The sequence below is a fragment of the Elgaria multicarinata genome, chromosome 4, assembly GCF_023053635.1.
Source record: "Elgaria multicarinata webbii isolate HBS135686 ecotype San Diego chromosome 4, rElgMul1.1.pri, whole genome shotgun sequence".
Lineage (NCBI taxonomy): Eukaryota > Metazoa > Chordata > Lepidosauria > Squamata > Anguidae > Elgaria > Elgaria multicarinata.
Genome location: NC_086174.1, coordinates 50,017,884 through 50,030,413, shown reverse-complemented (window position 1 = coordinate 50,030,413; position 12,530 = coordinate 50,017,884). Strand labels below are relative to the sequence as shown.

At 41.4% G+C, this 12,530-nt stretch overlaps 1 protein-coding gene across 5 annotated transcripts in view; it reads left to right on the top strand.

The window, feature by feature from the left end:
• LTBP1 (latent transforming growth factor beta binding protein 1) overlaps positions 1 to 12,530 on the top strand; it is a 210,737-nt gene that overhangs the window by 46,065 nt on the left and 152,142 nt on the right. For all 5 annotated transcript variants that reach the window (XM_063124236.1, XM_063124235.1, XM_063124239.1 and 2 more), the window contains exon 4: positions 606 to 781. In XM_063124236.1, the coding sequence (XP_062980306.1) occupies positions 606 to 781 (176 nt within the window). The remainder of the gene's footprint in view (positions 1 to 605; positions 782 to 12,530) is intronic.

The following is a 12,530-nucleotide window of genomic DNA, read 5'->3' as shown; positions in this document are numbered from 1 at the left end:
TGTTTGAAACTTTTGTTTCATATTAGCTCCATAAAGAGATACTTGTACAGCATGAGCTCATTATGGGCTATCTGAATCGGTCCTAAACTGATACCTAATTTGAGATTTTATGAGAATTTGTTTGCACTCTGGCTATCATACACGTTCCACAGTAATTTCATTTGTCATCAGGACCATTCTGAATCTGATTTGGGTTGTATGTTGCTATAGTTAACTAATGGAGTATCTTACCATACTGGATATTTGTATCATATAATGAGCTGTGAAATGCTGAGACCACATGGAATACAATGAAGCATGGGTGATATAAGTAAAAGCCCAATGCCTCAGTCCACAGTAAAAAAATGCTCAGAAACTACCAATTCTCTTCTGCGAACATAAAAACTTCAGCATGCTCATTGTCCAGTATATCCCTCTTGTTGAAGAAAGTGGGTGCCATGCAAGTGCTGAGCTCTGCAGATGCTTTGGAAGTTTATTGATGTTTACTTTAAGATGTTATCATGATATTAAGAGTATTATTAATTGTTTATTTTGGATTAACATCATTTCTGGTTAAATTAATACTTTGTTATTAATTTCTCTGTTCTTCTTCTTTCCTCGAACAGAATGATACCCCTTTCATCTCAGACTTTGATGATGAATGTGCACCATGGCCAAACACAGGAATATGTTATCAAGCCCAAGTACTATCCAGCAAAGAAAGTGGTTTCAGGGGAACAATCTACAGAGAGTTTGTTGCCTTTAAGAATGAACCAGGATCAGCTTGCATCACCTTTCCAGTGTAAGTATGACTGAAATGCAGTAAAATCTGTTGGTGATCTTGAGGAAGAAATCATGGAGGCAGTCATAAGGAGAACGCATTGCAATAATGAGCAGTAACTATCCGCACATTGACTAGAGACTCAATCCAGACAAGACGGAGGTACTGTTAGCGGGTGGTTCATCTGTCCAGCAAGGTGATGTTTGCCCTGTCCTGGACGGGGTTGCACTCTCCCTAAAGGATCGGGTCCGTAGTTTGGGGGTGCTCTTGGATCCAGAACTGTCACTTGAGGCACAGGTGAACTCAGTGGCAAAGAGCAGCTTTTATCAGCTTAGGTTGATATACCAACTACGCCCTTATCTGGACAGAGATAGCCTAGCTACAGTTATCCATGCTCTGATAACCTCTCGTTTGGATTACTGCAATGCGTTATACGTGGGGCTGCCTTTGAAAACGGTCCGGAAGCTTCAGCTGGTACAAAACAGGGCAGCCCGTTTACTAACAGGGACTGGCCGGCGAGTTCACATTACGCCAGTCCTTTTCCAGCTTCATTGGCTGCCAGTCCAGGTCCGGGCCCGGGCCCAATTCAAAGTGCTGGTATTGACATTTAAAGCCCTAAACGGTTTGGGGCCAGGTTATTCGAAGGAATGCCTTCTCCCATATGTACCTGCCCAGACCTTAAGATCATCTACAGGGGCCCTTCTCCATGAGCCCCTGCCAAAGGAAGTGAGGCAGGTGGCTACTAGGAGGAGGGCTTTCTCCGCTGTGGCACCCTGGTGGTGGAATGAGCTCCCCAGAGAGGTCCGCCTGGCACCTACACTGTACTCCTTTCGTCGCCAGCTGAAGACCTTTTTATTCACTCAGTATTTTAACACTTAATTTTAACTTAAATTTAAATTTTACTGTTTTAACTCTGTATTTTAATCTTATATCAATTTTGCTGCGTGGTTTTATCCTGGTTGTGCTTTTTATACTGTATTTTGTATTTGTGCTTTTAACCTGTTGGTTGTTTTATTGTGGTTTTAATTTTTGTGAACCGCCCAGAGAGCTTCGGCTATTGGGCGGTATAAAAATGTAATAAATAAATAAATAAATAAATAGGTAATCATTTATTTGGGTTGTGATAAACCAAGGAATTTCTAAATACAACAGACAGTATCCAATGGTATCATTCTGCAAATTCAAAGAGCACCAGCAGAGCTCTGTTGAAACTTTCCGTTGTGCAAGCGGTTGCCCATTACGCTCGCACAACCACTTGTTGCAAAACCAGTTGCACAAGTAGAATGTGCAATGGGTTACACAATGGGTTTTACAAGAGTTATGGTTGCACAAGCATAATGCACAACCGCTTTCACAACTGTGCTTGCACAAGCATAGCTCTGGTTGGATTTTTCTCTTGCGTGTGGTTCAGAACCTAGATTCTGCTAGCACAAGGTGCATTAACAAAATGACGCAGCTAGTTACTGCCCAATAAGTGACAGTGTTTTGGCACAAATAGTCGTGGAAACTGATTTAGAGTAGATGCAATACTGAGTGGTGACCTGGTGTTAGTTATGGTGCGAGATGTTTGAGAACAGTGACCGCACTGCTATCAGATTTTATTATTTATTTATTTAAAACATTTATACATCGCTCCGCAATTAGAAGATTCCAGAGCAGTGAACAATAAAAGATAAAAAGATAAGGAGATAAAAGAATAAAACTCCATATTAAAAATTATTCTTTTTGAAAAACAAGAGCATTGATTTTAAAAAATCGTGGCTGGTCAATCAAGGAAGGCTTCCTGAAATAAAGACGTTTTCAGGAGGTGCTGGAAACAATGCAGTGTTGGCATCTGCCTGACCTCCAGAAGCAGCAAGTTCCACAAAAAGAGGGCAACCACAGATGGTCCCCAATTGGGCCATAGGTCTGTGCAGAACCACTAGAAGCATGCCTTCTAATGGCCTCAGTGACTGGCCAGGTTGATAAGGGAGAAGGGACTCTCTCAGGTATCCTGGGCCTAATCTGCACCAAGCAGGATGTAGCACTATGAAAGCAGTATACAGTATGTGTCAATGGGCTCCAACAGTTGTCAGTGCACTTCAATACTGCTGTAAAGCAGTAGTGTGGCTCCTGCCTTTTATATACCGTGTTCATAGTGCAATATCTTGCTTGGTGTAGATTAAGCCCTGGACCCAAGTTTAGGGCTTTATACACTAGTACCAATACCTTAAACATGGCCTGGTAGCAAATAAACAGTAATTATGTCAGGAAAATAATTGTTGGTGAAAAGGTCTCCTGACAACAGCCAAGTTGCTGCATTGTGCACTAACTCCAGCTTCTGGAGCAGCCTTAAGTGCCACTATGCCCAAGCTATCCCTATCCAGGAGAGGCCATGGCTGGCAAACCAGCCAAACCTGCTAAAAGACACTCAGAGCTGCCATAGCCACTTGGGCTTCCACTGTCAGTGATGGATCTAGGAGTACCCCCAGGCTACGAACCTGATCTTTTAAAGGAAGTGCAACCCCACCCAGAATAGGCAATAAGCCCATCACCCAGATGTGGGAACCACTCACCCATAGGGCTTCCATCTTGCTAGGATTCAGCTTCTGTTTATTGGCTCGCATCCAGCCCATTATTGAGTGGAAGTACTGATCCAAGACTTCTACAACCTCACCTATTGCAGGGAGATAGAGCTGCGTGTCATCAGCATACTGATAGTACTTTGCTCCAAATCCCCTGATGACCACTCCCAGAGGCTTCATATAGATGTTAAATAACATTAGAGAGAAGATGGTACCCTGCAGAACCCCATAGGTCAATTGCCAAGGGGCTGAGGAATGGTCACCCAACATTACTATCTAAAATTGGTTGTGCAGGTAAGACTGGAACCACTGTAACACAGTGCCACCAATGCCCATCCCATGGAGTCAATCCAGAAGGATACCACGGTCTATGGTATTAAAAGCCAATGAGAGATTGAGCAGAGTTTACAGGGTTAAATTCAACATATACGTACATGAAAAAGTATCCAGAAAGTCCAATATGGTCCCATTTCAATTTCAAAGGAAGAGAAATATATTGAGCATAGAATTGTACAATTCAGCTGCTGATCAGAGATGAGAGATGTTTGTCTGGGGGGTGGGGAAGAGTGTGGGAGCTAGGGGAGAAGTTAGCAGATTGCATGGAGTCCCCTTGTGAGCTGTATTCAGCCAATGGGCCAGAGAGTATGACTCACCATAGAAAGGAGATTTCTGTTTCATTTCCTCTGAATAGACGTACCACAAAAGAATGATGGATCCCTTAAAATCATTGTAGTCTTGACTGATTTCTAGAAAACATGTGACTCCCTGAAGCGATAGTGCTCCGGTGGTAAATTGAGACATGCATGGATTCAAGTGGAGCCATAAACCAATTAAAGAAATCTGAGTTGCTTAACTTTTAGTTGATTCGTTAAGGTTGCAATCCTATACATGTTTAGACAGAAATAAGACCTACAACTCCTAGCATGTTCCATCCAGCCATGTTGTCTGAGGAATCCTGGGAGTTGTAGGTCTTTTTTTCTGTCTAAACATGCATAGGATTGGGCCTTTCATCTAAAGTATTTGCTATTTCACTGTTCTTTAGAAATCAGTGTGAGTGATTAATGCATATATGCCATAATATTCTCTTGAAAGCTGTAGTTGAATTTGATGTCAGAATTTGGGTTTTATATGTTCTGGAAGTTATTAGCTAGCAATTAGTTGAACACCAACTGTATATTGCAGGATGTGGGTTCTCTGTATTAAAAATTATGGGCAAGAGATGATAGACACTGTTGCCTTCAGTGGTTTCTCCTTTTATATTAGATGTAATTACTATTTGATCTAGCAATCAATAATAGGATGCTTTTCATATTGATATTATTGCAATGGTCTATTAATGGTTTAGAGCAGGGGTGGGCAACTTGTAGGCCAAAACATCTGGAGGGCCACAACTCCCATGATTCTTCATGACTGGCTATACTGGCTAGGGCTAATGGGAGTTGTAGGCCAAAACAATAACTTGAAGGCCACAAATTGTCAATTCGTGGTCTAGAGACAGAATTATGTCCTGTGGTGAACAAACTTCACTTTTACAAATCAGCCTTTTTTTCCTTTAGGAAAGGGCAAGAAGAAAAGCAAAGATTCTTTTCTTCTGGTTAGGAGGCTGGAAGTAGATAGGTGATGTCTCCCCAGGAAGGGGTTCTGTTTTGCATATCTGGGAATCCTTTGGGGAGAAGTTTCATTTGCGTACGTATGTTCCTGTTCAGGTTTCAGTACAAGGATTTGATCCGCCCGCTTAGATGCTTTCCAGTTTCTGGATGACTGACTCATTCTTTCTTTTCCTTTGAATGCCAGCATTAATTTACGTGCAAATGCATTCTGAGGGGGCAGGCGGTGCTGTCAATGTAAGGTTGGGGGAAGGAAGAGTTTAACAGTTCACATCTTAACAGCCAAAATAATGTACAACAATGAGAATATTTTAAAAATGAAGCAGGGAGGACACACAATCTCTTTCTTGAGGGCCGGCCAGTAGGGGCAGTAGCCTTGTCAGGTTCTTTGAGGAAATCATGGGATCTTTCTTTCTTAGAGAAACCACAGAATCAGAATGGAGAAGAGCTGTATTTGCAATATAAAAATGATACCTGTAGTAGGGATCGTTGATATATGTGCACATTTCTTCCAGACGTTCTAAGCTGGGGTGGTGACAGAGGAGGAAATAGTTGCATCAAGATCAGACAGCCCAACATTAACGACAAAGATTTTTGCAAGTAGGGAGTTTGTCTTTGATACAGGTTACTACAGGGAGACTCACACAGCAGGGAGGCCACCTCTGCTCATTTTTCTAAAGACTCAAAGTGGTTCACATACATGATATCAGGAATCCTTACAAATACCCTGAAAGATAGCTCAGTATTACCCTCTTTTTATAAAACAAGGGAGAGGGAGGACTAAAGCTGATTATAGTGGATTGTCTGCATGACTATACAGCTGAGGGACTTTGAGGTAGGGACGTTTTGACTGTAAGCCAGTTGTAAATAAATATTGCATTGCTTCTGCATCCAATATGTAATTACTGGCTTTCAGTTCTATTCAGACCTATCTTCATATGTCAGGGTTTAAGTTTTCTCAGTCAATTCCAGGAAAACATTACATGTATGAGAATTCTGAGCAAAAACTGAAGCTCTGGCACAAGAATTCAGAGTTGGTAATTTGGCAACACTGCACCAGAGTGTTCCTGCCAACAACATGAAGAAGGGTTGTGGCAGAAGTCCTGGTCATAAACTTTTTGGGTCTGCCACTAAATGAACTAAGATAACTGCCTCTTTCTTCATTTAAAAAAAGGATTCCAGTGATGGAGCAGAGTATTTTAAACAGCCAAATCTCCATCTTTCCATTGGTGGAGAGAAAAGTAGATGCGCTTCTTTCCCTAGGAAGGACCAAGGATAAAACTTTGATCCTTCACCCTAGGGATTGGTCATTGGAGCCACACTTGTAATTATTAGAGGAAACAACAGGTGAAATAAAAAGTGCAGAGTTTGCACAATTGATAGTAAATATAGACTGAGAGCACACTTTGAAAGATGTACTTAAAAATAAATATAGGACAGCTGTCTGAATTATGGGGCATTGTTGATGTTATGCACTGAAAATAAGTTATGGGCGCCACAGAGGAAAAATAAAATATGTGATCATCTAATTCAGGACTGTAGAGTAGTTGACAACTTTTAGCCCAGAATTCTTGTGAGCTAATCTTTCCATCTTTAAAAACATTCTTCATACATGATGGGTTTTTTTAGTTCCCAGAGCACTGGAAAATGTAGAGGTCAATCTATTCAGGGATAAGTTTCTTGTATTTCTAGTCAGTTGCCATTTTTCTATGCATCAAAATAAGTGTTCATGGAAGACATTGTTGAGGGATATATAACATATAATTGTGTGTTGTGTTTAATCTAACAATAAAAATATGGATTTGACTTCTGTTATTTTCAATTTGAAGTTGCACCTGATTCTGAGACTGAAATGGTCTTAAAGTAGCCAGGTAAGGGGAACTGCTTATGTTAACGGCTGTGCTGTTTTAACGGCATATATAACAAAGACCTGGGTAGGCAGACAGGGAGGAATTAGTCTCACCCAGTTGTGTCCACCAGGGTATTTGGTTCAGCATCAGGTAGACTTGAAGGCCGGAGAAGGAGGGTTGTTGTGTCTATAAGAATTCTCTCTCTCTCTCTCTCTCTCTCTCTCTCTCTCTCTCTCTCTCTCTCTCTCTCTCTCTCTCTCCTCCCTGTCCGTCTGACTACTAGTCTATAATGTTTGCATCTTATGTTGAGTCAGTGGCATGGATTGGGGATCCTGCTGGTGTACTACCCACTCTCTACCAAGCAGTCTCTCTACTTCAACTGATAGGGGTAGTATCAAATGTGATTCTGAGGTCTCCCAGGCTACTGATTTGGGGGGACATCAACATTCATGCGAAGGGGACCTTGTCTGGGGCAGGGCAGGATTTCATGGCTTTCATGACAACTATAGAAGTGTCCCAACATGTCATTAGCCTAACATATATAGCAGGGCACACATGTAGCAGCCGGTCATGGAGATGGTGATCTGAAGATAGGGAACTTTGAGCTGGCCCTTTGCCAAGCTCAGATCTTTTTCTGTTGAGGTTTAGACTGGCTTTTCCTCTCTGCAAGGGTGGGGGAATCTATTAAGTTGTTCCACCTCCAGAAGCTGATAGATCCAGATGGTTTCCAAAGGGTCGTAGCAGGTTTTACAGCTCATATGGCTGCTGTCCTGTCAAAAACCCTGGTCAATCTGTGGAATGGCGAAATGACCCAGGCGCTTGACATGATTGCTCCTGAGTGTGCTCTCTATAGTAGAGCCTGTACGGCTTAATGGCTTTTATTTGTTTATTTATTTATTACATTTATATACCGTTCCATAGCCAAAGCTCTCTGGGCGGTTTACAAAAGTTAAAAACAATGAACATTAAAAACAGATATACAACATTTAAAACCACCAAACGTATATATAAAAAAACAATATCCATTTAAAACAACTATTCTTTTGTTGTTGTTTTGGCAAGACATTCTTGTTTTTTTAAAAAATTGAAGGAAATCCAAGCATAAAAGACATTTTTCCCTAGTAGTTCAGGTTGAAAAATAGGGTTGCATGGAATGGCAGTATGACTTTATATATGTAACTAGCCTGCTTGCATTGCTGTACTTTCTAAAGTTTGGAGGGACATTTAACACTTCATCTCACAAATAAAATGAGCTGCTTGAGGAATGGTCCACCCAACCGTCCACACTGTTTTCAAAGGTAGCCCCCATGTAAAATGTATTGCAGTTATCCAACTGGGAGGTTTATGCAAGCATGGATAACTGTTGCCAGACCATCTATGTGCAGCTGTTTTATATCAACCTAAGTTGATAAAAAGTGCTCCTAGCCACCAAGGCCACCTGTGCCTCGTCTGAATTTATTGGAGCAGTATGTATTCCTCACACGTACCCCTTCAGAGCATGGGTCTCAGACCCCACCCCTGCAGGTAAGAACATAAGAAGAGCCATGCTGGATCAGACCAAAAGTCCATCTAAGTCCAGCATTCTGTTCACACGGTAGCCAAACAGTTGCCTTTGAGAAACTCACAAGTGCAACAGCACCCTCCCGTCCATATTCCCCAGCACTTGGTGTACATAGGCATACTGCCTCTAATACGGAAGGTAGCATATAGCTATCAGGACTAGTAGCCATTGGTAGCCTTGTCCTCCATGAATTTGTCTAATCCCCCTTTAAAGCCATCCAAATTGGTGGCCGTCACTACATATTGTGGTAAATTGTCCAGTCAGGAAGAACATTAACATTTTTTGTCTATTCCTTGCCTGAGGTGTTACTTTACCCTGTTCTCTCAATTTCAACAGCATTTTGGCTATTTATTTGTAGACATCATTCTCATTCTCCCTCAAGCCTGGAACTTGAAGGACCATTCTGACTGGGTGTGATAAAAGACAAATGGTCAAGACCTCATTCTAGACCAAGGTGGAAAACTGAATTGTGGAGAGGGGGGCAAATGCCCCCTGCTCTCTGCAGGCTGAATGGCATTTAAAGACCACATCATCCCTGATGGGGAAAATGAGGGCAATGCTTTGCCTGCACCGCATCACCTCTGATGGGGGAAGGCGTGGTGAGGGTGAGGTGTCCCCAGCTGAAGTTGCGGCTGGAGCACTCCAGCTCAATTTGGCAGTCGACTGGTACGCTAAGGGAAATCTCCCTGTTACCTCCAATCATTGATCAGAGATAACACGGATTCCCCTTCCCTCCCCATCCTTCAAGGAAGCTTGGGGCGAGGAATCTTCCTGTTATCTCCAGGGATCAGAGACAACAGGGCAATTCCTGCTCCCTTTTCAAGCCTCTGGTAAACTCCTGAGGGAGCCAAAGCTCTGTGGGCCAGCTGGGGCTGGATGTTCTCCTTCTCTGTTATGGACATAGATGCAAAATAAAGCTAGATAGCAGAGTCATTGATAAGCAGGGAACTGAAGCCCTATGCAGTTCTTTGCCTTCATTGTGTATAGGGCTAAACTGGGGATGGGGCATGGGGGAGCAGGCATACCCTGCCTCCAAGCATCCCATGCACCTGGCTAGCTCAGAGGCGAAGGTCTACAAAGGGGCTTGAAAGTGTGTTCTGTTGAACCTGCTTACAAAGCCCTCACAATTAGGAACAGTTTAGTCCTATGTGATACTCTGGTGTTACTTCAGCACTGTGTTGTGGAAGCGAATTGAGGGTTTATCAATGGATACTAGTCATGATGGCTTCCAGTAAGCTACTGGGCCAAGCTTAAGGTGTTGTCATTAACAAATAAAGTCCTTAGCAACTTGGGACCAGGGTAGGCTGATGGCTCTGTTTCAGTGGGGCAGTTTCCATTCTGGGTTTTAGTTACAACCAGCCAGAAGGCTGAAGGAGGTATCCAAGGTTCTGAACCTTATGCTCAAAATGGATCACCTTCTTGGATAGCTCCATTAGGCTTCTAGCTCATTGTAACCAAAACCCAGAATGGAATCTCCACCTGACTGAAATCGGAGGCACCAGCCTCTTCTGCTCAGGGATTGTCTCAACCTTTACGTCTGTGCCCATTCTTTGCAATTTCAGAGGGAGCATGTCTGATAGTGCCACATGGCCCTGATGTTTGCCTCAGGTGTATTTGCAGCAGAGTGTTTATTTTGCAGCACAGGCCCTTTGGACTGCATTACCAATTGTCATTAGACAGGCGCCTACTGTTTTCACGTTTAGACAGCTTAAGTCATATCTATTCACACTGGCTTTCTGTGAGATGTGACCCCGCCAGTTACAGTCTACAGTACACAGCAGAGAGTATAGTTTTATTTCTCATTACTAATAATTTATTGTTGTTTTATTGCTATATTTTAGTGGCAATCACATCACATGTTCACTGCTTTGATAACTTTGTGGAAAGCAATATATAAATTTGTCTAATAAAATAAATAAGTAAATATTGCCTCTCAATACCAGTTGCTGGGAAACATGCTTGTGGGATTCCATAGGCTTCTGGTTGGCCACTGTGGGAACGTAGTACTGGACTGCATAGGCCTCTGGTGTGATGCTGAATGGCTCTTCTTATGTTCTTAAATAGCCCTGCAGAGAAATGTATATATCAGGGTGAATTCTGTTAATGTTCTGTCAGGGCTGGAATGCCTTTTTGTTTTTGGTCCCCTGAGCTCAGTGGTGTCCTCTGGAAGGGTTTTTGAGAAAGAATCAGAATGTGATAATCAGGAGGTGCAAATCATGAGATATACTTTGGATTCCTAAGTAGGTCTCCTCAGAAGTAAGTCACACTGAATTTAATGATGTTTGCTACCATAGAAGCATGCACAGGATTGCAAACTAGTGGGGACAGACAAATGTAGGATTTGTGGGAGAGGGTGTAATGCCTACCTGAGAGAGACACACCGAGAGAATGTCTGCCTGCCTCTATGTGTGTGTACATTCATGTGACTGGAGGATAGTGATAAAGAGATAAACCAAAAGTGTGAGAAGACATATAGTGTAGATGCATCTTTTCAGAGGCCAATATGCAGATTACTTTTTAAAATATTTAATAAAAACAATCAACGATTAAATTATGAGGCAGCTCTATATGGTTTCAACGGAAAAACCTATAGGAAAGAACTGTTTTTTAATCATTCTTCATTACTTAGAAATTCTGTAAAATAACTTCCCTGTACGCTTGTATGGGTGAAAAAAGTTGTTGCTAAACAAACAGGGTGATATTTAATGGGATTATTTATGCAATGTCAGCTTTCCTTTCAGTAGCTTAAAAAAAGCTGGTTGGAAGAATAAACCTGGATCTGATAGTAAAATAACAGACAGACCCAATTTAGGAAATAAGTCATTTCCTCTTGAATGTGTTTTATCAGCAGTTTAAAAGGTGTAAGAGAGAACCAAAAAGGGTTTGAAAAGCTTTTAGAACACTTAAAACTGTAAATATATATGTTTATTGTGTTCTGAAGTTTGTTGTATTTTTTAAATCTACTCTATTATGCAACAATATTGGACTATTAATACCTCAATATGAGGAATGGATCTTAGTTTCATATAAATTGCTCAACTAAATAATGTGTGTGGAATAGAAGGATTGTTTTATTCCATAGAAAATCTACCATATTTTTAATTGAACTGGAATTAGGGAACTCTTTAAAAAAGAACACGCAACCACACCACTCTTTAAATGTAGGGTATCCCCTCTAAATGTATACCACCAAGTTGATCATATCATTAGAGACTGTTTTGTATGCCCTGTAATGTGTTGTTGGTCTTGCCTGATTTTGGCTCAGTTTCACACAGAGGCTGGAAAGGTCCTACTTTCTTTAGGACAACAGCCTTCCTGTGACTTCATTTAAAAAATGTCCCAAGACTTCTGTGGCAGCAGGGTCATGCTCCAAGTAGAACAAGATCCACTGGGGCTGCTGAATGCCTTCATATTAAAAATCTTGCAGCAGATAGTAACTATGTGAAGGCATCCATATCATTTCTGAAAAGATTTGTAAATTCTGAACAGTAAATAGAAAATCTAAAAAAGCAATAGTTCAATTTCACACAGACAAGGAAAAATGAGTTTTAAATCTGCCTGGAATCACCTCCTGGAGGATTAGTGTCAAAAGTAAAGAGATCTACAAAGCTAGCTTATAGAATTCCTTCACCTTATATAACCCTATCTAGGTATGGCCAAAACAGCTGTCATGGCCATCTGGTCGCAAACTCTGCCAAATGCCCATTCCTGCACTTGCTTTTTCTATTACAGTATAACAGACCACAATTCATTTTGTCACAGTGAGCCTTGCATTGGCTCACATTTAATTTCTGATGTTGCTGGGTAGAGACTATTAGGCTTTTTTGTGTGCCATTGCAAAATGTTGGGTACATTGCCAGTATTAAACACACACACACACAAAGAAATATTGTAATAGATACTAATTACATGTGGTTGAAATCCCATCCAATACATGGCTTGGATTTTATTCCATTAACAGAGCTTCCATTCACAGAAGCAGTATTCCACACATAGAATCCAAGCCCATGAATTTAAGATTTAAGATTTTAGGCAAGTTATTACATCTCCACCCCACATCCCATTTGTAAAATGGGAGGGGTTGTATTCAAGAGAGGAAATGTATAAAGCAGAGTTATATGAATGATTAATAATAAGAAATTATGGTCCCACCATTTGATAAAGTTTTCTTTTGTATCACCAGGGCCA